The following is a 23,310-nucleotide window of genomic DNA, read 5'->3' on the forward strand; positions in this document are numbered from 1 at the left end:
ACTACTATCTCTTTATCAACCAGTGTACAGTGCGGTAGTTCACGGCTGTGGCTACCTCTGTGTCGGCAGTCGGCAGGCAGTCCGTCCATCCATAATTGTATTATTATTATAATATATACCACCTAACCGTGGTTTTTTTTTCATTCTTTATACCGTCGTCATAGTGTCATACTAGTTGTTACGAGTATACTACTATCTCTTTATCAACCAGTGTACAGTGCGGTAGTTCACGGCTGTGGCTACCTCTGTGTCGGCAGTCGGCAGGCAGTCCGTCCATCCATAATTGTATTATTATTATAATATATACCACCTAACCGTGGTTTTTTTTTCATTCTTTATACCGTCGTCATAGTGTCATACTAGTTGTTACGAGTATACTACTATCTCTTTATCAACCAGTGTACAGTGCGGTAGTTCACGGCTGTGGCTACCTCTGTGTCGGCAGTCGGCAGGCAGTCCGTCCATCCATAATTGTATTATTATTATAATATATACCACCTAACCGTGGTTTTTTTTTCATTCTTTATACCGTCGTCATAGTGTCATACTAGTTGTTACGAGTATACTACTATCTCTTTATCAACCAGTGTACAGTGCGGTAGTTCACGGCTGTGGCTACCTCTGTGTCGGCAGTCGGCAGGCAGTCCGTCCATCCATAATTGTATTATTATTATAATATATACCACCTAACCGTGGTTTTTTTTTCATTCTTTATACCGTCGTCATAGTGTCATACTAGTTGTTACGAGTATACTACTATCTCTTTATCAACCAGTGTACAGTGCGGTAGTTCACGGCTGTGGCTACCTCTGTGTCGGCAGTCGGCAGGCAGTCCGTCCATCCATAATTGTATTATTATTATAATATATACCACCTAACCGTGGTTTTTTTTTCATTCTTTATACCGTCGTCATAGTGTCATACTAGTTGTTACGAGTATACTACTATCTCTTTATCAACCAGTGTACAGTGCGGTAGTTCACGGCTGTGGCTACCTCTGTGTCGGCAGTCGGCAGGCAGTCCGTCCATCCATAATTGTATTATTATTATAATATATACCACCTAACCGTGGTTTTTTTTTCATTCTTTATACCGTCGTCATAGTGTCATACTAGTTGTTACGAGTATACTACTATCTCTTTATCAACCAGTGTACAGTGCGGTAGTTCACGGCTGTGGCTACCTCTGTGTCGGCAGTCGGCAGGCAGTCCGTCCATCCATAATTGTATTATTATTATAATATATACCACCTAACCGTGGTTTTTTTTTCATTCTTTATACCGTCGTCATAGTGTCATACTAGTTGTTACGAGTATACTACTATCTCTTTATCAACCAGTGTACAGTGCGGTAGTTCACGGCTGTGGCTACCTCTGTGTCGGCAGTCGGCAGGCAGTCCGTCCATCCATAATTGTATTATTATTATAATATATACCACCTAACCGTGGTTTTTTTTTCATTCTTTATACCGTCGTCATAGTGTCATACTAGTTGTTACGAGTATACTACTATCTCTTTATCAACCAGTGTACAGTGCGGTAGTTCACGGCTGTGGCTACCTCTGTGTCGGCAGTCGGCAGGCAGTCCGTCCATCCATAATTGTATTATTATTATAATATATACCACCTAACCGTGGTTTTTTTTTCATTCTTTATACCGTCGTCATAGTGTCATACTAGTTGTTACGAGTATACTACTATCTCTTTATCAACCAGTGTACAGTGCGGTAGTTCACGGCTGTGGCTACCTCTGTGTCGGCAGTCGGCAGGTATCCAATACTAGTATCCAATCCATCCATCTCCATTGTTTACCTGAGGTGCCTTTTAGTTCTGCCTATAAAATATGGAGAACAAAAAAGTTGAGGTTCCAAAATTAGGGAAAGATCAAGATCCACTTCCACCTCGTGCTGAAGCTGCTGCCACTAGTCATGGCCGAGACGATGAAATGCCAGCAACGTCGTCTGCCAAGGCCGATGCCCAATGTCATAGTACAGAGCATGTCAAATCCAAAACACCAAATATCAGAAAAAAAAGGACTCCAAAACCTAAAATAAAATTGTCGGAGGAGAAGCGTAAACTTGCCAATATGCCATTTACCACACGGAGTGGCAAGGAACGGCTGAGGCCCTGGCCTATGTTCATGGCTAGTGGTTCAGCTTCACATGAGGATGGAAGCACTCAGCCTCTCGCTAGAAAACTGAAAAGACTCAAGCTGGCAAAAGCACCGCAAAGAACTGTGCGTTCTTCGAAATCCCAAATCCACAAGGAGAGTCCAATTGTGTCGGTTGCGATGCCTGACCTTCCCAACACTGGAGGTGAAGAGCATGCGCCTTCCACCATTTGCACACCCCCTGCAAGTGCTGGAAGGAGCACCCGCAGTCCAGTTCCTGATAGTCAGATTGAAGATGTCAGTGTTGAAGTACACCAGGATGAGGAGGATATGGGTGTTGCTGGCGCTGGGGAGGAAATTGACCAGGAGGATTCTGATGGTGAGGTGGTTTGTTTAAGTCAGGCACCCGGGGAGACACCTGTTGTCCGTGGGAGGAATATGGCCGTTGACATGCCAGGTGAAAATACCAAAAAAATCAGCTCTTCGGTGTGGAGGTATTTCACCAGAAATGCGGACAACAGGTGTCAAGCCGTGTGTTCCCTTTGTCAAGCTGTAATAAGTAGGGGTAAGGACGTTAACCACCTCGGAACATCCTCCCTTATACGTCACCTGCAGCGCATTCATAATAAGTCAGTGACAAGTTCAAAAACTTTGGGTGACAGCGGAAGCAGTCCACTGACCAGTAAATCCCTTCCTCTTGTAACCAAGCTCACGCAAACCACCCCACCAACTCCCTCAGTGTCAATTTCCTCCTTCCCCAGGAATGCCAATAGTCCTGCAGGCCATGTCACTGGCAAGTCTGACGAGTCCTCTCCTGCCTGGGATTCCTCCGATGCATCCTTGCGTGTAACGCCTACTGCTGCTGGCGCTGCTGTTGTTGCCGCTGGGAGTCGATGGTCATCCCAGAGGGGAAGTCGTAAGCCCACTTGTACTACTTCCAGTAAGCAATTGACTGTTCAACAGTCCTTTGCGAGGAAGATGAAATATCACAGCAGTCATCCTACTGCAAAGCGGATAACTGAGGCCTTGGCATCCTGGGTGGTGAGAAACGTGGTTCCGGTATCCATCATTACTGCAGAGCCAACTAGAGACTTGTTGGAGGTACTGTGTCCCCGGTACCAAATACCATCTAGGTTCCATTTCTCTAGGCAGGCGATACCGAAAATGTACACAGACCTCAGAAAAAGAGTCACCAGTGTCCTAAAAAATGCAGCTGTACCCAATGTCCACTTAACCACGGACATGTGGACAAGTGGAGCAGGGCAGGGTCAGGACTATATGACTGTGACAGCCCACTGGGTAGATGTATGGACTCCCGCCGCAAGAACAGCAGCGGCGGCACCAGTAGCAGCATCTCGCAAACGCCAACTCTTTCCTAGGCAGGCTACGCTTTGTATCACCGCTTTCCAGAATACGCACACAGCTGAAAACCTCTTACGGCAACTGAGGAAGATCATCGCGGAATGGCTTACCCCAATTGGACTCTCCTGTGGATTTGTGGCATCGGACAACGCCAGCAATATTGTGTGTGCATTAAATCTGGGCCAATTCCAGCACGTCCCATGTTTTGCACATACCTTGAATTTGGTGGTGCAGAATTTTTTAAAAAACGACAGGGGCGTGCAAGAGATGCTGTCGGTGGCCAGAAGAATTGCGGGACACTTTCGGCGTACAGGCACCACGTACAGAAAACTGGAGCACCACCAAAAACTACTGAACCTGCCCTGCCATCATCTGAAGCAAGAAGTGGTAACGAGGTGGAATTCAACCCTCTATATGCTTCAGAGGTTGGAGGAGCAGCAAAAGGCCATTCAAGCCTATACAATTGAGCACGATATAGGAGGTGGAATGCACCTGTCTCAAGTGCAGTGGAGAATGATTTCAACGTTGTGCAAGGTTCTGATGCCCTTTGAACTTGCCACACGTGAAGTCAGTTCAGACACTGCCAGCCTGAGTCAGGTCATTCCCCTCATCAGGCTTTTGCAGAAGAAGCTGGAGGCATTGAAGAAGGAGCTAACACGGAGCGATTCCGCTAGGCATGTGGGACTTGTGGATGCAGCCCTTAATTCGCTTAACAAGGATTCACGGGTGGTCAATCTGTTGAAATCAGAGCACTACATTTTGGCCACCGTGCTCGATCCTAGATTTAAAGCCTACCTTGGATCTCTCTTTCCGGCAGACACAGGTCTGCTGGGGTTGAAAGACCTGCTGGTGACAAAATTGTCAAGTCAAGCGGAACGCGACCTGTCAACATCTCCTCCTTCACATTCTCCCGCAACTGGGGGTGCGAGGAAAAGGCTCAGAATTCCGAGCCCACCCGCTGGCGGTGATGCAGGGCAGTCTGGAGCGACTGCTGATGCTGACATCTGGTCCGGACTGAAGGACCTGACAACGATTACGGACATGTCGTCTACTGTCACTGCATATGATTCTCTCAACATTGATAGAATGGTGGAGGATTATATGAGTGACCGCATCCAAGTAGGCACGTCACACAGTCCGTACTTATACTGGCAGGAAAAAGAGGCAATTTGGAGGCCCTTGCACAAACTGGCTTTATTCTACCTAAGTTGCCCTCCCACAAGTGTGTACTCCGAAAGAGTGTTTAGTGCCGCCGCTCACCTTGTCAGCAATCGGCGTACGAGGTTACATCCAGAAAATGTGGAGAAGATGATGTTCATTAAAATGAATTATAATCAATTCCTCCGCGGAGACATTGACCAGCAGCAATTGCCTCCACAAAGTACACAGGGAGCTGAGATGGTGGATTCCAGTGGGGACGAATTGATAATCTGTGAGGAGGGGGATGTACACGGTGATATATCGGAGGGTGAAGATGAGGTGGACAACTTGCCTCTGTAGAGCCAGTTTGTGCAAGGAGAGATTAATTGCTTCTTTTTTGGGGGGGGTCCAAACCAACCCGTCATATCAGTCACAGTCGTGTGGCAGACCCTGTCACTGAAATGATGGGTTGGTTAAAGTGTGCATGTCCTGTTTTGTTTATACAACATAAGGGTGGGTGGGAGGGCCCAAGGATAATTCCATCTTGCACCTCTTTTTTCTTTTCTTTTTCTTTGCATCATGTGCTGATTGGGGAGGGTTTTTTGGAAGGGACATCCTGCGTGACACTGCAGTGCCACTCCTAGATGGGCCCGGTGTTTGTGTCGGCCACTAGGGTCGCTAATCTTACTCACACAGCTACCTCATTGCGCCTCTTTTTTTCTTTGCGTCATGTGCTGTTTGGGGAGGGTTTTTTGGAAGGGACATCCTGCGTGACACTGCAGTGCCACTCCTAGATGTGCCCGGTGTTTGTGTCGGCCACTAGGGTCGCTAATCTTACTCACACAGTCAGCTACCTCATTGCGCCTCTTTTTTTCTTTGCGTCATGTGCTGTTTGGGGAGGGTTTTTTGGAAGGGCCATCCTGCGTGACACTGCAGTGCCACTCCTAGATGGGCCCGGTGTTTGTGTCGGCCACTAGGGTCGCTTATCTTTCTCACACAGTCAGCTACCTCATTGCGCCTCTTTTTTTCTTTGCGTCATGTGCTGTTTGGGGAGGGTTTTTTGGAAGGGACATCCTGCGTGACACTGCAGTGCCACTCCTAGATGGGCCCGGTGTTTGTGTCGGCCACTAGGGTCGCTAATCTTACTCACACAGCTACCTCATTGCGCCTCTTTTTTTCTTTGCGTCATGTGCTGTTTGGGGAGGGTTTTTTGGAAGGGACATCCTGCGTGACACTGCAGTGCCACTCCTAGATGGGCCCGGTGTTTGTGTCGGCCACTAGGGTCGCTTATCTTACTCACACAGCGACCTCGGTGCAAATTTTAGGACTAAAAATAATATTGTGAGGTGTGATGTGTTCAGAATAGGCTGAAAATGAGTGTAAATTATGTTTTTTGAGGTTAATAATACTTTGGGATCAAAATTACCCCCAAATTCTATGATTTAAGCTGTTTTTTAGGGTTTTTTTAAAAAAACACCCGAATCCAAAACACACCCGAATCCGACAAAAATAATTCGGTGAGGTTTTGCCAAAACGCGTTCGAACCCAAAACACGGCCGCGGAACCGAACCCAAAACCAAAACACAAAACCCGAAAAATTTCAGGCGCTCATCTCTAGTATTATGTTCGGTGAGGGAAAAACTACCTGTAGTTTTCCTGAATCTGAAAAATAAAATAAGGTGTGTGATGATACGTGGGTTTCCCCCCGATAACAATTGATAATTTCTTAAAAAGTATTGGCTGTATACCCTTTCCCGCCAGAGGTTAGGGTGCGTTGGGAAACACCCCCTAGGGGGGATAAGGCGCTCACACGCTTGTAAGAACAAGGGCTCTACCTTCTCATGAGATTGCCGCCCTTAAGGATCCTGCTGATAGAAAGCAGGAGGGTATCCAAAAATGTATTCACAGTTCACACACATACTGGTGTTATACTGCGACCAGCAATCGCCTCAGCCTGGAGGTGCAGTGCTGGGTTGGCACCCTGACTGGAAATATTGATATCCTAGATAAGGATAGTATATTATTGCCTATAGAGCATTTAAAAGATGCATTTCTATATATGCATGATGCACAGCGGAATATTTGCCGACTGGCATCAAGTATAAGTGCGTTGTCCAATTCTACCAGTAAAATGGTCAGGTGATGCGGATTCCAAACGGCATTTGGAAGTATTGCCTTTAAAAGGGGACATTTGGGGTCGGTCTTTTAGACCTGGTGGCCACGGCAACAACTGGGAAATCCACGTTTGTACCCCAGGTCGCCTCTCAAAATAAGACGCCGTATTATCAGGCGCAGTCCTTTGTTGGCAAGCGGACAAAAGGTTCCTCTTTTCTGCTCGTGACAGAGGGAGAGGAAAAAGGCTGAAGAGATTACCCAGTTCCCAGGAACAGAAATCCTTTCCCGCCTCTGCAAAAGCCCTCAGTATGACGCTAGGGCCTTACAAACTCAGGCACGGTGGGGGCCCGTTCTCAATTAATTTCAGTGCGCAGTGGGCTCACTCGCAAGTAGACCCCTGGATCCTTCAGGTAATATCTCAAGGGTACATATTGAAATTCGAGACGTCTCCCCCTCGCCGTTTCCAAAAGTCGGCTTTACCGACGTCTCCCTCTGACAGGGAGGCAGTTTTGGAAGCCATTCACCCAGCAGGTGATAATCAAGGTACCCCTCCTGCAACAGGGAACGGGGTATTATTCCACACTATTGTGGTACCGAAGCCAGACGGCCCGGTGAAACCGATTCTAAATCTAAAATCTAAAATCTTTGAACACTTACATACAGAGGTTCAAATTCAAGATTGAGTCACTCAGAGCAGTGATTGCGAACCTGGAAGAAGGGGACTACATGATGTCTTGGGACATCAAGGATGCTTACCTTCATGTCAAAGTTTACCCTTCTCACCAAGGGTACCTCAGGTTATGGTACAGAACTGTCACTATCAGTTCAGACGCTGCCGTAGGGATGGTCCACGGCACCCCGGGTCTTTACCAAGGTAATGGCCGAAATGATATCCCTTCGAAGGAAGGGAATTTTAGTTATCCCTTACTTGGACGATTCCCTGATAATGGTAAGATCCAGGGAACAGTTGGAAGTCGGTGTAGCACTATCTCAGGTAGTGTTGCGGCAGCACGATTGGATTCTCAATATTCCAAAATCGCAGCTGGTTCCGACGACTTGTCTTCTGTTTCCTAGGGATGTTCCTGGACACAGTCCAGAAAAAAGGTGTTTCTCCCGGAAGAGAAAATCAGGGAGTTATCCGAGCTAGTCAGGAACCTCCTAAAACCGAACCAAGTCTCAGTGCATCAATGCACAAGGGTTCTGGGTAAAAATGGTGGCTTCCTACGAAGCAATCCCATTCGTTAGACAAATGGTCCGGGTCGCATTTTCAGATGCATCAGCGGATAACCCTGTCACCAAGGACAAGGGTATCCATCATGTGGTGGTTGCAGAGTGCTCATCTTCTAGAGGGCCGCAGATTCGGCATTCAGGACTGGGTCCTGGTGACCACGGATGCCAGCCTGCGAGGCTGGGGAGCAGTCACACAGGGAAGGAATATCCAGGGCTTAGGGTCAAGCCTGGATACATCACTTCACATAAATATCCTGAAGCTAAGGGCCATTTACAATACTCTAAGCTTAGCAAGACCTCTGCTTCAAGGTCAGCCGGTGTTGATCCAGTCGGACAACATCATGGCAGTCACCCACGTAAACAGACAGGGTGGCACAAGAAGCAGGAGGGCAATGGCAGAAGCTGCAGGGATTCTTCGCTGGGCGGAAAATCATGTGATAGCACTGTCAACAGTATTCATTCCGGGAGTGGACAACTGGGAAGCAGACTTCCTCAGCACGACCTCCACCCGGGAGAGTGGGGACTTCACCCAGAAGTCGTCCACATGATTAAAACTCGACAGGTATTGCGCCAGGTCAAGAGACCCTCAGGCAATAGTTGTAGACGCTCTGGTAACACCGTGGGTGTACCAGTCAGTGTACGTGTTCCCTCCTCTGCCTCTCATACCCAAGGTACTGAGATTGATAAGATGGAGAGGAGAAAGCACTATATTCGTGGCTCCGGATTGGCCAAGAAGGACTTGGTAACCGGAACTTCAAGAGATGCTCATGGAGGATCCGTGGCCTCTACCTCTAAAAAGGGACCTGCTCCAGCAAGGACCCTGTCTGTTCCAAGACTTACCGCGGCTGCGTTTGACGGCATGGCGGTTGAACGCCGGATCCTGAAGGAAAAAAGGCTTTCCGGATGAAGTCATCCCTATCCTGATCAAAGCCAGGAAGGATGTAACCGCAAAAACATTATCACCGCAATTGGCGAAAATATGTTGCGTGGTGCGAGGCCAGTAAGGCCCGACGGAGGAAATTCAACTGGGTCGATTCCTACATTTCCTGCAAACAGGAGTGTCTATGGGCCTGAAATTGGGGTCCATTAAGGTTCAAATTTGCGGCCCTGTCAATTTTCTTCCAAAAAGAACTAGCTTCAGTCCCTGAAGTTCAGACGTTTGTAAAAGGGGTACTGCATATACAGCCTCCTTTTGTGCCTCCAGTGGCACTTTGGGATCTCAATGTAGTTTTGGGTTCCAAAAGTCACATTGGTTTGAACCACTTAAATCTGTGGAGTTAAAATATCTCACATGGAAAGTGGTCATGCTGTTGGCCCTGGCCTGGGCCAGGCGCGTGTCAGAATTGGCGGCTTTATCCTGAAAAAGCCCTTATCTGATTTTCCATTCGGACAGGGCGGAATTGAGGACTCGTCCTCAGTTTCTCCCCAAGGTGGTTTCAGCGTCTCACCTGAACCAACCTATTGGTGGTGCCTGCGGCTACTAGGGACTTGGAGGCCTCCAAGTTGCTAGACGTTGTCAGTGCCCTGAAAATATATGTTTCCAGGACGGCTGGAGTCAGGAAATCTGACTCGCTGTTTATCCTGTGTGCACCCAACAAGCTGGGTGCTCCTGCTTCTAAGCAGACTATTGCTCGTTGGATTTGTAGTACAATTCAGCTTGCACATTCTGTGGCAGGCCTGCCACAACCAAAAATCTGTAAATGCCCACTCCACAAGGAAGGTGGGCTCATCTTGGGCGGCTGCCCGAGGGGTCTCGGCTTTACAACTTTGCCGAGCAGCTACTTGGTCAGGAGCAAATACGTTTGTAAAATTCTACAAAATTAATATCCTGGCTAAGGAGGACCTGGAGTTCTCTCATTTGGTGCTGCAGAGTCATCCGCACTCTCCCGCCCATTTGGGAGCTTTGGTATAATCCCCATGGTCCTTACGGAGTCCCCAGCATCCACTTAGGACGTTAGAGAAAATAAGAATTTACTTACCGATAATTCTATTTCTCATAGTCCGTAGTGGATGCTGGGCGCCCATCCCAAGTGCGGATTGTCTGCAATACTTGTACATAGTTATTGTTACAAAAATCGGGTTATTATTGTTGTGAGCCATCTTTCAGAGGCTCCTCTGTTATCATACTGTTAACTGGGTTCAGATCACAGGTTATACGGTGTGATTGGTGTGGCTGGTATGAGTCTTACCCGGGATTCAAAATCCTTCCTTATTGTGTACGCTCGTCCGGGCACAGTATCCTAACTGAGGCTTGAAGGAGGGTCATAGGGGGAGGAGCCAGTGCACACCAGTTAGTCCTAAAGCTTTCTTTAGATGTGCCCAGTCTCCTGCGGAGCCGCTATTCCCCATGGTCCTTACGGAGTCCCCAGCATCCACTTAGGACGTTAGAGAAAATAAGAATTTACTTACCGATAATTCTATTTCTCATAGTCCGTAGTGGATGCTGGGCGCCCATCCCAAGTGCGGATTGTCTGCAATACTTGTACATAGTTATTGTTACAAAAATCGGGTTATTATTGTTGTGAGCCATCTTTCAGAGGCTCCTCTGTTATCATACTGTTAACTGGGTTCAGATCACAGGTTATACGGTGTGATTGGTGTGGCTGGTATGAGTCTTACCCGGGATTCAAAATCCTTCCTTATTGTGTACGCTCGTCCGGGCACAGTATCCTAACTGAGGCTTGGAGGAGGGTCATAGGGGGAGGAGCCAGTGCACACCAGTTAGTCCTAAAGCTTTCTTTAGATGTGCCCAGTCTCCTGCGGAGCCGCTATTCCCCATGGTCCTTACGGAGTCCCCAGCATCCACTACGGACTATGAGAAATAGAATTATCGGTAAGTAAATTCTTATTTTACTTTTAGGTGGATTTTCATTTTTAAGAAATATACAGTATCCACTAGTCTCCATAAAGAAGTTTGTCTCAGCCTATAATGCATGCACATAACATTTAACCCCTCTCCAGTTTTCTGTAGCTCATTTTCAATATCTGCGCCATAGAGCCATTGGCATTAAATGTCAATGATTTCACTATGGATCTCCCATACCATTTGCTACTATGCCCACACGTTGAACCCATTTAATTTCAAGTCTTCATACTGTCTTGGAATAATAATAATATCAAACTTTGTGCCATCTACAATCTAATGGACATAAAAAAACAATTCCTGAGAATTTATAAGGGTCTATGGCCCTCATTCCGAGTTATTCGCTCGCTAGCTGCTTTTAGCAGCCGTGCAAATGCTAAGCTGCCGCCCTCTGGGAGTGTATCTTAGCTTAGCAGAAGTGCGACCGAAAGGATCGCAGCGCGGCAAGAGAAAAAAGATTGTGCAGTTTCTGGGCAGCTCCAGACCTACTCAGCACTTGCGATCACTACAGACTATTTAGTTCATGTTTTGAAGTCACGAACAAGCCCTGCGATCGGCCAGCCACGCCTGCGTTTCCCCAGGCATGCCTGCTTTTGTATCTGACACGCCTGCATTTTCCCACACACTCCCAGAAAACGGTCAGTTACCACCCAGAAACGCCCACTTCATGTCAATTACTCTGCGGCCAGCAGTGCGACTGAAAAGCTTCGCTAGACCTTGTGTGAAACTACTATGGCTGTTGCGAAAGTACGTCGCGCGTGCCATTTGCAGCACTTACGCATGCGCAGAAGTGCCGCTTTTTTGACTAAACGCTGCGTTGCGACCGAAAACAGCTAGCGAGCAAACTCGGAATGGCCCCCTATGTACAAAGCCTTTGGTGGAGATAAAGTGGACGGAGTTAAAGTACCAGCCAACCAGCTCCTAACTATCATTTTTCAAACACAGCCTGTAACACGGCAGTTAGGAGCTGATTGGCTTGTTAATGTCCCAATGACTGGCTAAATCTGCGTATTTAAGTAATATTTGCTAACAAAAAACATTTTCATAATTTTGCGGATAAAACATCTTTCTTCATTGAAAATGATGATCATCCTAAACTCCTGGAGCTACCATCATTCTCCTCTATACAGGGTTCCTGCTGCTTATTCTGAAATCAGTAATTTCATACTACCTAGTCTGAAGCCACTGCTTCCCAAGCAACTTTCTGTATACAGTAAGCATTGCATGCCAACTGGTTATCTGATCCACCTATCTGGATCTAACTATATTTCTTTTTCTTCATCACCAAATATGTTATCACTTTCATCTCTTTCTTGTTTGTATTTTTTATTGTATGCAACAGAAGTTATATAGATGTTTGAAGATTGTTATTCTTCATCTTCTTCTTCTTCTTCTTCTTCTTCTTCTTCTTCTTCTTCTTCTTGTAACCTCTTTACAATTGGGAAAAAAAACAGTTATTAGACAAGACTGGGTAATAACAGACAAACAGAAAGGTCAGAGGGCCTTGCTCGCAGGTTTACAATCTATAGAGAAGCAGGGATTTTGTAAAGGAAGATAAATGCTACATATTGCATACTAGGTGATTCATTGTGCCCTACGGGCGCTCTTCACACCGTCGTAAGGGGCTACACCCCCTTGACCCTTGCACACCCTTGTGGCGTGCAATATTTTTATTATATGGAGTATTACCTCCAATCATAATTGTGTGAGTGGTTGAATATGGCACGGACAAAGGGTGTGCGATGGTTATGGGGTCGAAGCCCCTTCCAACGGTGTGAAAAGCGCACGCAGGGCCTGATGGATCACCTAGTAGGTGCTGTGGTTGGGGGAGTGGCGGGTGCGGGGGAGACGCAGATGGGGTCCGGGGGTGCCGAGAGTGGGGGTGGGGTAGTGCGGTGATGCAGTGGGTTGGGTTCCAGAGCCACCGCGGGTGGGGGAGGGGTTGTGTGGGGGTGCCACGGATGGGGCCCAGAGGTACTGGGAGTGGGGGAGGGGCAGGATTTGCTTCTCCTGCTTCTCCTCCTGGAAGCAGCTAAGCTGCTGTCCTCCCTTTGGCAGTGGCTCACCCGGAGACTCACACAGCAGCCAAGCAGCCAGTCACTATTGTTAGCACTGGTGTCCCAACGTTGCGCATTGCAGGGAAGAAGATGCACTCAACAAACTACAGCTCCCCGCAGCCGAAATGCTTCGACACTAAGGGCTGCTGGGAGCTGTAGTTTATTTAGTGCGTCTACTATCCTGTAATGCGGCGCGTTGGGATACCGGCGCTAACAATAGTGACTGGCTGGCAGGACTGACTGTTTCGCTGAATCAATGTAAAAGGTGAGAGTGCTGTGCAGTGTCAGTGACACTGCACACCCACTGCACTGCACAGCACTGTCACCTTTTACATTGATTCAACATCCGGACATTACACTCCGCGATATCACCCACTCTATCCATTACATTAGCCATCTCGGGGCTTCCAGGCTGCAGGCTAGTTGCTGTGTTGCGAAGTCAGGGCCTCTGGGGATCTGGGCGCGGCTGTGGCGGGGAGACACTTCATCAGGCGCAGAGGAGGCTGCGGGGCTCAGAGAGTATGCGGCACAGGGAGGGCTATGAAAGCCTTTCCGCTGTGCCGCATTCATACACATCTATGCCGGTGGCCGCAGCAGATTTTGTTCCACCTATGCCGCGGCTAGGGAGTGGGGTTTGTTGATGCTGGAGGGGGCAGGCGCACTGACAGCAGGACATAGGACGCTGCAGTAAAAGGATTCCCCCCCCTATCTACAGCGCAGAGACTTGCTGCAGATGCAGTGGGCCTATTTTGGTATGTGGACCTGGAGCTGCAGCTCCATCAGCCCCATTGTTAATCCTGCTGTGGGAACACACAGCAGCCAAAGGGCAGAGCCTCCCATTGGATGTAACCTGTGTGGGAGGGCTTTTCTCACCCAATCAGCTGTGGACTGGGTGTGATAGACCTGCTAACCCAATGAGAGCTCCTAGCCACGCCCCCAGCATTATACACACAGGCACAGATCTGGGCTACTATATAGGAGATTAGTCCAGGCAGGTTGCAGAGGGTCATGTGTGCTGTATGATATAGTCACACAGGAATGTTGGCCAAGGGTCAGCAGGATGTAAAAGTGAAGAAAGAGGGGATGAAATTGGGTAGGATAGTTTATGGAGGTTATGTGGGTGGTTCTGGAATGTGATAAGCTTGTTTGAAGAGGTGAGTTTTCAGGGAACCCTTGAAGGTTTGGAGACTAGAGAAGAGTCTTATTTTGTGTGGGAATGCATTCCACAGAGTGGGTGCACCCTGACAAGGATATTTGAGTGGGAGCAGGTAATGCTTGTGGATGGGAGACACAGATCTTGAACAATTCGGAGAGGTGGAGCTGGGAGATATATTGAGATAAGCAAAGAGACGATGTTGGTGTAGTTTGGTTGATAGCCTAATGTATAAGTAAAAGTATTTTATATTGAATTTGGTAGAATACAGTTTCCAATGGAGAAAGTGACAGAGTGGAGCAGCAGATGATGAACATTTAGCAAGGAAGGAACTTGCAGCTGCATTAAAAATGGATTGTAGTGGTGAGATTCTGTATTGGGGAACGCTAGAGAGAAGAGAAATGCAATAATCAATGCGGGAGACGTTGATGGCTTTTAAATGCATGTAACAGGATTTGTAAACAGATTGAATGTGGGCACAAAGGACAGTTCAGAGTAAAGAATGACACCTATACAGCGAGCTTGAGGGGTAGGGTTTATTGGCAGGTTGGGAACTACAGTACTTTTGGTCTGGAAACTCAGTATTATTAATTCTGTTTTGGAATGATTACGTTTGAGATGGCAATATGGCATCCAAGATGAAATGGCAGATATACACTTAGTAACGTGGACCAATACAGATTGTGATAGATCTGGAGAGGATAGGTAGATTTGAGTATCATCCGCATACAGATGATGCTGAAATCCAAAATAGCTGATAAGTTTGAAACAATATGTGATATATATTGAGAAAAGCGGAGGACTGAGCCTTATGTTACTCCAACTGATAGGGGCAGTAAAGAGGAGGTGGATCCAGAGATACAAACACTGAAAAAACAATTAGATAAGTAGAATGTGCACCACCGCCAGGTGCATGTGGCTTCAAATCCTGACCAGAGGTGTTGTCCCCTGCAGGTGCATGTGGCCTGAGTGGCTGGCTAGAGGTGTTGTCATCTGCAGGTACTTGTGGTTGGAATACCAGAACAGAGATGTAGTCCTATGCAGGTGCATGTTGTTGGAGTGACTGTCTGGAGGTGTTGTCCCCCTGTAGGTGCACATTGCTGGACTGGCTGTCTGGATGTGTTGTCCTCTGCAGTTGTCTGTGGCCGGAGAGGGTACCCAGAGATGTTATTACATGCTGCTGCCTGTAAAGTCTACCCAAAGGCATTGTTTCCAGCAGGTGGTTATGGCCAGAGTGGCTGACCAGAGGTGTTGCTCTCTGCAGGTGCATTTGGCTGGAATACCTGTCAGAGGGTGTAGTCCCTTGTAGGATGTTTCCGAGATGCATTCAATATCCCGGCAGTCGGGACCCCGGCGCTCAGCATACTGGCGCCGGGATCCCGAACGCCGGGATACCGACACCTATTCCCCCTCTTGGGGTGTCCACGACACCCCTGGAGGGAGAAAAAAATAGCGTGGCACGTGTAGCGCGCCATCGTGCCCGCAAGGGGCTCTTTTGTGCTGGCCCCTCTGCTGGCATTCCGGTGCCTGGCATCCTGCTGTCAGGATACTGACCGCCGGAATGACGGGCGCCGGTATATAGATGCTAACCCATTGTTGCTTGCCGGTGCTTGTGGGAAGAGGTGAATTTTTGCAGCTCACTCCGATAATACACTGTATACAGTAGAAATAGAAATATGAATAAACAATTGGATTTGTCAGTCAGGTAAAGCTTTTACTTTGGTGGAGTTATTTGGCAGCATCAAACACCAAAAGTATCACCCAAAATTTTGCAGCTTGCTCTAAAAAAGGTAATAGTGCTAGACCATGCATAATAGAAAAAGAAAAACAGTTAAACAATTTGATTTTTTAATCAGACAATTGTATATGTATTATATATGTTTTCCTTCTTTGGGGTGGGGGGTGGGCACATATAGTACCTGGGTCCAACAAACCATTCTACGGCCCTACTTGTGCATGAGTGTGGTACCCCAAACTTTGCGGTACACTAAAGCCCTCCCCCCCCCAAAATAAAAAAAAAGTAGGACAGTAGTGGGGAGCTATGGTCAAGCAGGGTCAGATTAAGGTTCACATGGGCGGGGGCTGAAAATGAACAAGGGACTATTGTGAGAAGTTGAGGAGGTGTGGCTAATGTTGTGTGGGTGTGGCCAGTGACATATGGGTGTGTACACTCCCTACACTATAAGCCTCAATGTCTCCCAAAATACATAGAAGTAGAAAAACAGCATCACATTGTGAGGAAATGATAAAAATTATTAAAAATCTTATAATTTATGGACCATATGACCAGCTGGGCAGCTAATCATCATCATGCTGTCATGGTGATGGGCCTATTTTTACCTGGGGCCTGGAGCTTCAGCTCCATCCGCCCCAATGTTAATCTGGCCCTGTGGTCAAGTACACATTGATTGGTCACACTCTGCCTGCCTCAGGCCTCAATGGGATCAGGACAATAGGACGACCCCGTATGGCTGACAGTCGACATGAACAAAAGATCGACATATGAAAGGTTGACACTAGAAAAGATTGACAGGTACAAAAGGTTGACAGGTTCATATGGTCGACACATGTATTTGGGGGGAGGGGTTCATGTTTTTGGAATTTTTCCTTCCTTGACTATCCATGTCACAAATCATAACCTTTAGTAACCTTTTGCGAGCAAAGCGTGACGTCACGCAGCCGGCCTCGAAAACGGTCCCGGGCCACCCCCGACTGACCCGCTCTGCCCCCCAACTTTGGCCTGCGAACACCTGCCACTGTCAATCAAATTGCGGTCATATCCATCGGGGATGTGACCGCAATGTGTGTGCTCCAAACTGTGCTGCGGGCCACATTAGCGGCTGGATCTGAATGACCCCCTAAGTGGAGAACACAGGCTGGTCACACTGTCTCCCCCACTTCTGTGCGCTAATTCAAAAATAAGAATATATTTGGGGACAGGATATTCTAATGAACTTCAAAGAGCGGAGATTGCACCTTTTTTGGTATTCTTTTTTTTATCGAAGAGTTAATTGAGCTCTCCGCCCACTACTTTCAGTGGGATTTTTTAATGAACATTTTGTATATATATATATATATATATATATATATATATATATATATAGGGTCATTCCGACCTGTTCGCTCGCTGTGTTTTAACGCAGCAGAGCGAACGGGTCCCTGCTGCGCATACGCCAGCGCCGTAGTGCGCCTGCGCATGCGGGACAGCCGAAGGCCGTAATAGGACAGCGATCGCCTCTGCCTGATTGACAGGCAGAGGCGATCGCTGGGCGGGAGGGGGCGAAAAGGCGCCGTTTCGTAGGCGCAGTCCGGCCAACGCAGGCATGACCGAACGGGGGAGGGCCGCAGTGGTTGCGTGACATCATACGCAGCCGCTGCGGGCCCGGGAGCGAGGAGTAGCTCCCGGCCAGCACGCTAAAGCTGCGCTGGCCAGGAGTTACTCCTGACGTGCAAAGGCATCGCCGCTGTGCGATGCCTTTGCACTTCTGCGAGGGGGGCCGGACTGACAGGCGGGGCGGACTAGCCCCGTGCTGGGCGTCCCCCCCGCATGTCAGGAAAGATGATCGTAGCTGTGCTAAAAGTAGCACAGTTACGATCAACTCGGAATGACCCCCATAAATAGATATACTATATATTATACTGTATATATGCACATATTCAATTCTATATATTTATTTTAATATAAATTTCAACATCTGATACTATAAGAGCTAAAACCGCCCTTGCTGTGTCCTTAATGAGAAATCACTGCACAACACCCGTGCAGCGTAAGACAAAAGCACACTGAGGTCAGACTTACTGGACATTAAATAGGCACAGTTGCACATAAAAATGTACGTTGCATCTGCACAGTTTCTTAATGACGCCCCTATTTAGTTATTAGAGAAGTTTCCAAGAGTGTTTTCGTTTTAGCAATACTAGTAGTCTAATGCAGTATATTCAGTGCATTCACAATTCTAAACTGTATGGTTATTTATACCTTGCAGCGTCTGTGCTGACACTCAGTATTTAGAAAATTAGATATCGGTTCCCCGAGTAGCAGAAGACATTCCTGTTACATTTACGTTCCCCCTGACTGTAACATTCCAAACGTTAGATTTTAATTGTTCTAAGCGGTACAGTGTCACTGGAAAGTGAAGCCATTGAGACGTCAGGTCAGCATTTCTTAGGTCCCAGTCTCACAACGCTCTTCTTTCAGCTGTGAGTGTACAGCGCAGTGATGCTGTTGCATCTCGCAGAGATGTGTGTTAAAGTTTTGGAGAAAGCTTGTGGTCAGTGCTGTGCTGCTAAGCCAGCCCCTGGCTCACATTACACACTATTTATAATCCTCTCTTAGCTGTTTCCCCCTTAAAGCAGATCCATGGGACCACCTTCTGCTGCCTGTAACCTCTCCTACTCTTGACATCTGAGTAGCTCAGAGAAAACTCATCCTGGTCAGTGTACGGTGTTTAATCCAAGGAGACTGGCCACCAGGCTGAAGACCTGGATTACCTGATCCGTGCTAAGAGTGTGCCGTCACTGTTTGGGGAAAATATCATTTTACAGTGAAAAGTGACAGCGTTGTGGAGTTTAATCCTTTCTGACTCTGCTGCCTGCAACTTGAAACTTGCATGCAATGGAACACACACTTTTTGGCTGTCTGCGCAGCCCCCATGCCACCTCGCAGAGCTTGCACCCCTTTACCCAATCTTCTCTTGCCCTCCATGGGAGAACTGACCATATGACCTATCCTGACTTGTCCACCTCTTCCTCCTCCTGCATAATCGCTGGCTATCCTAACGAGGAGAGCATGTTTGGGGGCCAGCATCACAGAGGGCATCACCACCACCACCATCACCACCACCACCACCAGCAACAGCAGCACCAGAGCTTGCAATCTAATTGGCACATTCCTCAGATGTCCTCACCTCTTGCCTCTACAAGACATAGCCTTTGCCTTCAGCAGGATTCTGGGCCCCCAGAACTAGGGAGCAGCCCCCCTATTTTGTGTTCGAATGCGTCTAACTTGGGGAGTAACTCTTCTGGGTCAGCTTGTGTGAGTGGGGACTATGGCAGACAGACCCTCTCCCCCTCCGACACAGAGAAAAGGTCGGGGAAAAGGAAAAGTGACAGCTCAGGTAAGAGAACATATAGAATGGATGGAGGGCACCTTGCTTGACTTTGCAATGACCATCTTCTCATTGTAGCACCTTGCAGTAGACCAAACCAGAGTTAAATGTTCTCTGTTTGAATGTTTCACAGTTTAAAAGTCCAATCTTCAGTGGTAGTACAGAGGCATAATCCTATCCTAACTGACTGTACCTGCTTCTTTATACAGAGGCTATAGAAGGGTTTATGTTATTGCAGGTTAGGCAAAACTTTTAAGTGTCTGAATGATATTAACTGAATTTAGTACATATGGGCAACCAATTATTTCTCTTACTAATAAAATGGTATAGTAAGAAATATGGTATAAAATTGTGAACACAGTCATTTTATATTGCAATGCTCATTTACTGCTCGACAGTTGAGAGAGTCAGCGGTTTGTCATTTTAGTGCGCTTGGACGTTAATGTGACAACAGCAGCACATTATTTCATGTCGCATGCATGCAAAGTAGGGATGCTACAAATGTGTAATTTTTATCATTTTAAACATACATAGATATGCATTTTTGTGTGGCGTAGATGAAAAAATAAGAATACATAGATTTTATTTTTTTATTTTTTTCTAAAAGTCATTATAAATGAAGTGGAACCTTCCACAAAAAATAAAAACTTAAATGGAAAAGAATGAAATTTTCGCTGAACGTGCACATTTGTCTATGAGCTCTCCAAATATAAATACTTTTAAAAAAAATATTACAGCACAGTTATTGGTTTAGCACAATCAGCATAAATATTTGCGTACAGTAATCCTGATTTGCAGTAACTAATGTTTTTTCATTGGCTGAGTGATTTACCCTCGCAATGTGTATAACAGACTTCTGAGCGTGCACTTTTAAAAACATTGCTTATTTTTCCATTCATTATCCTATTAGTGCTAGAGTGGACCACCATTAATATGCCATAATATATACATTTTTGGGTAAGTAAGAGCTAAGGGCACAGTAATTCATCTTTGTAATCCGTATAAACTAAATGTTAATTAGTGGCCTAGACTCAAGTTTATCAACAGAGGCGTTATAGCACAAATTGATTGATTTGTAGACTAGTAAGACTTTATTATGTAAAATATTTGTATTTATTTTACAATTATTATTATAACAACAGTAATTAGGGTACTGACTAAAGCCATTAGCTTTCATAATTTATTGTCATTGTTACGTCTGGCAGATGAATGACACACATTTTGAGGGTCTGTAGATTTATATATAAAGAAATCAAGTTATTAACCGTGCCATTCAATTTCATTAATGCAATGAAAAAACATAACATGCAAACTAAAGACAAGGTTAGACAGCATTTACATCCAAGACATGTATTAGATATATTAGGGGGAATTCAAATGTTTGAAAAGTTGGTTGGGTGTCTGTGTTTTCCTCTCTATCAGATAGGAAAAAAACAGACACCCGACTGACTTTTCAAACAATTGATTAGCCCCCATTGAGTCCATTTATTTACAAAACTTTTGAACATTATCTGTGCAATGTCACAAAACATAAACAATTGTCTAAATATAAGCACAGCAAATCATTTCAGTGGCATTACAAAATATATATTGTTATAAAATAATGACATTTTTTATTATAGTGCAATTAAATATTAAAATATCATGTACACATTTACGCATGTTCATATATATATATATATATATATATATATATATATTAGGTGAGGTATTTCCTACATAATTGTGTATTTCCTAATTACGATTAGAATTATTTAGCATACATATTAATAAAATAAATAACTGCAGCAAAAATTGCCACTTGCAGTAGATAAACTATGTGAGTAAAAATTAATTACAGGACATTCCGCAATCTGTTTTTTCCTTATTTTGTTTGATTTTTACATAAGGGAATTCCATTTCCTTTTTGTCAGCCTGCACCACCTACTTCACAATATGTACAGTATTGTTACTTTTCTAGCCAAATTAACATGCTGTCCCATAGCTGAGATATTTTTCGTTTGATGCAAGCTTTAATAATGGCCCTGATATTAGCCTATAAATTGGAGTTTACATTTTAATGTCTTAAAAATTCTACTGAATGATCCTTGGGGCATTTAAATTATACAATATATAATATAATAATATATGAATTCTTCTATAAACTCAATTGAATTAAATAAAATGCCAACTACTTTTAAAACAATATCAAGAAATTGAAAAGCAATATTTAAAAGAAAAAGTTAATAAAAGAGAAATAATTTGCCTATAAACTATAATTTATAGATTTTGAGCCAAAGTGTCGCACAGTAGTTCATAGCAGTAATTTAAATTCAGTAATTTAAATTTATTCTGTCTCATGTATCTCACGCATCAGTATCTCTGATTAAGTTATCTCAGCCCTGTTACATAATGCAGTCTGATTCCTGTTTCATCTATTAAATGAAATGTAATACTTTCTGTCAGTAAATACATAATTCATCATCCTGGTATTTTATATATATATATATATATATATATATATATATATGTACAGGTTGAGTACCCCATATCCAGATATTCCAAAATACAGAATATTCCGAAATATGGAATTTTTTGAGTGAGAGTGAGATAGTGAAACCTTTGTTTTCTGATGGCTCAATGTACACAAACTTTGTTTAATACAAAAACTTATTAAAAACATTGTATTAAATGACCTTTAGGCTGTGTGTATACGGTATATAGGAAACATAAATGAATTGTGTGTATGTAAACAAACTTTGTTTAATGTACAAAGTTATTAAAACTATTGACTAGAATTACCTTCAGGCTTTGTGTATAAGGTGTATATGAAACATAAATGCATTCTGTGCTTAGACTTGAGTCCCTTCGCCATGATATCTCATTATGGTATGCAATTATTCCAAAATACGGAAAAATCCGATATCCAAAATACTTCTGGTCGCAAGCATTTTGGATATGGGATTACAACGTGTGTGTGTGTGTGTGTGTATGTGTATATATATATATATATATATATATATATATATACATTTTGAGCTTTATATTTCATACTGTAAATTGCACTAATATTTAATAGTCCCACCTAAAATTAATCAAGATCATTTGAGAGCTGTCATGAATTCTAAATTGCTTGTCGTCACACCAGTTTTTTTACGCTGAACTTATGAAATATCAAAATATAATATCCAGGACTTTTTTTAACAAATAATTTCAAGAATATATTCTGACTGCTAGACCAAATTATAAGGCGACAACTGACAGCAAAAGTGAGGAAGGAAAGGGTTAACGGCCGTTCCACGCAACTTTTAAAATAAGTTACATATTTTATCCAATGAAAAAAACTTTTTGAGTGCTCCAATATCAATATTTACTAACATATCTATCACATTTACCTGAAAGGACTAATTTCTGCACTTATGCAGTGTCCTTTTCCCTGGGGAAAACCTCCTTTTGTGTATTTTCGCAGGGCATGCAGTAAGATGAGTGGGGGGATAACTAGCAAGACCTGATTTCAATAAGAAACTTCTGTTTTTCATGGTAATATTTGCGTGCGTTGTAAAAACAGAACCCTAATGGGTCTTTCATTATACTTCAGTTATGCAACTGTTTGAAGGCTTTGCGCAGTCTATTTAATGATAACCACATTCAAATGAATTAAACCGAATGGGAGATTTATTGTCTGCTTTTATTGTAAACTAAAGTATTTTCCAGCTGCCTTGTTAAAGTGTAGATTAACCTTTATGCTCTCTCCATTAAAGCTCGGTCACAAAATATCACCCCTTGTATATGTAAATGATACTTGTATTTATTTGGAAGCTGGCATTGAAGATTTGTTTTAGTATACAGTGTATGGATGCTATTATAGTGCTGTGTCCTGTTGCAGATCGGGCTGTGTACGCAGGTGACTCTTACCTAGAACCTTGTTTTTGTCAACAGGTGACAAAGTAATGTTGCACTGTAAATATTGCAGGAGCAGTTATGCTTTCTCGCATAATAATAAGAAAGACTGACATTCCATATGGGTTATTCTGTGTAATAAAACTAAAGGCCTTTTTCAAAGATGTAGATTATAACATAAAAGTATAGCTTGGAACCGGCTGGCGGACTCGCAAAGTACATTGGTGTTACTGACTGTAGTGGAACTACAAGTCCCACTATGCCCAGCCAGCCATTCCATGCCATTTCCAATCA

The 23,310-nt window shown here is 44.8% G+C and overlaps 1 protein-coding gene across 1 annotated transcript in view; it reads left to right on the forward strand.

The window, feature by feature from the left end:
• Window positions 1-18,370: 18,370 nt before the first annotated feature.
• MEOX2 (mesenchyme homeobox 2) overlaps window positions 18,371-23,310 on the forward strand; it is a 132,086-nt gene continuing 127,146 nt past the window's right edge. The window contains exon 1 of the mRNA XM_063924420.1: window positions 18,371-19,146. Within this exon, the coding sequence (XP_063780490.1) occupies window positions 18,645-19,146 (502 nt within the window). The 5' untranslated portion in view covers window positions 18,371-18,644. The remainder of the gene's footprint in view (window positions 19,147-23,310) is intronic.

This window comes from Pseudophryne corroboree, chromosome 5 (assembly GCF_028390025.1).
Source record: "Pseudophryne corroboree isolate aPseCor3 chromosome 5, aPseCor3.hap2, whole genome shotgun sequence".
Lineage (NCBI taxonomy): Eukaryota > Metazoa > Chordata > Amphibia > Anura > Myobatrachidae > Pseudophryne > Pseudophryne corroboree.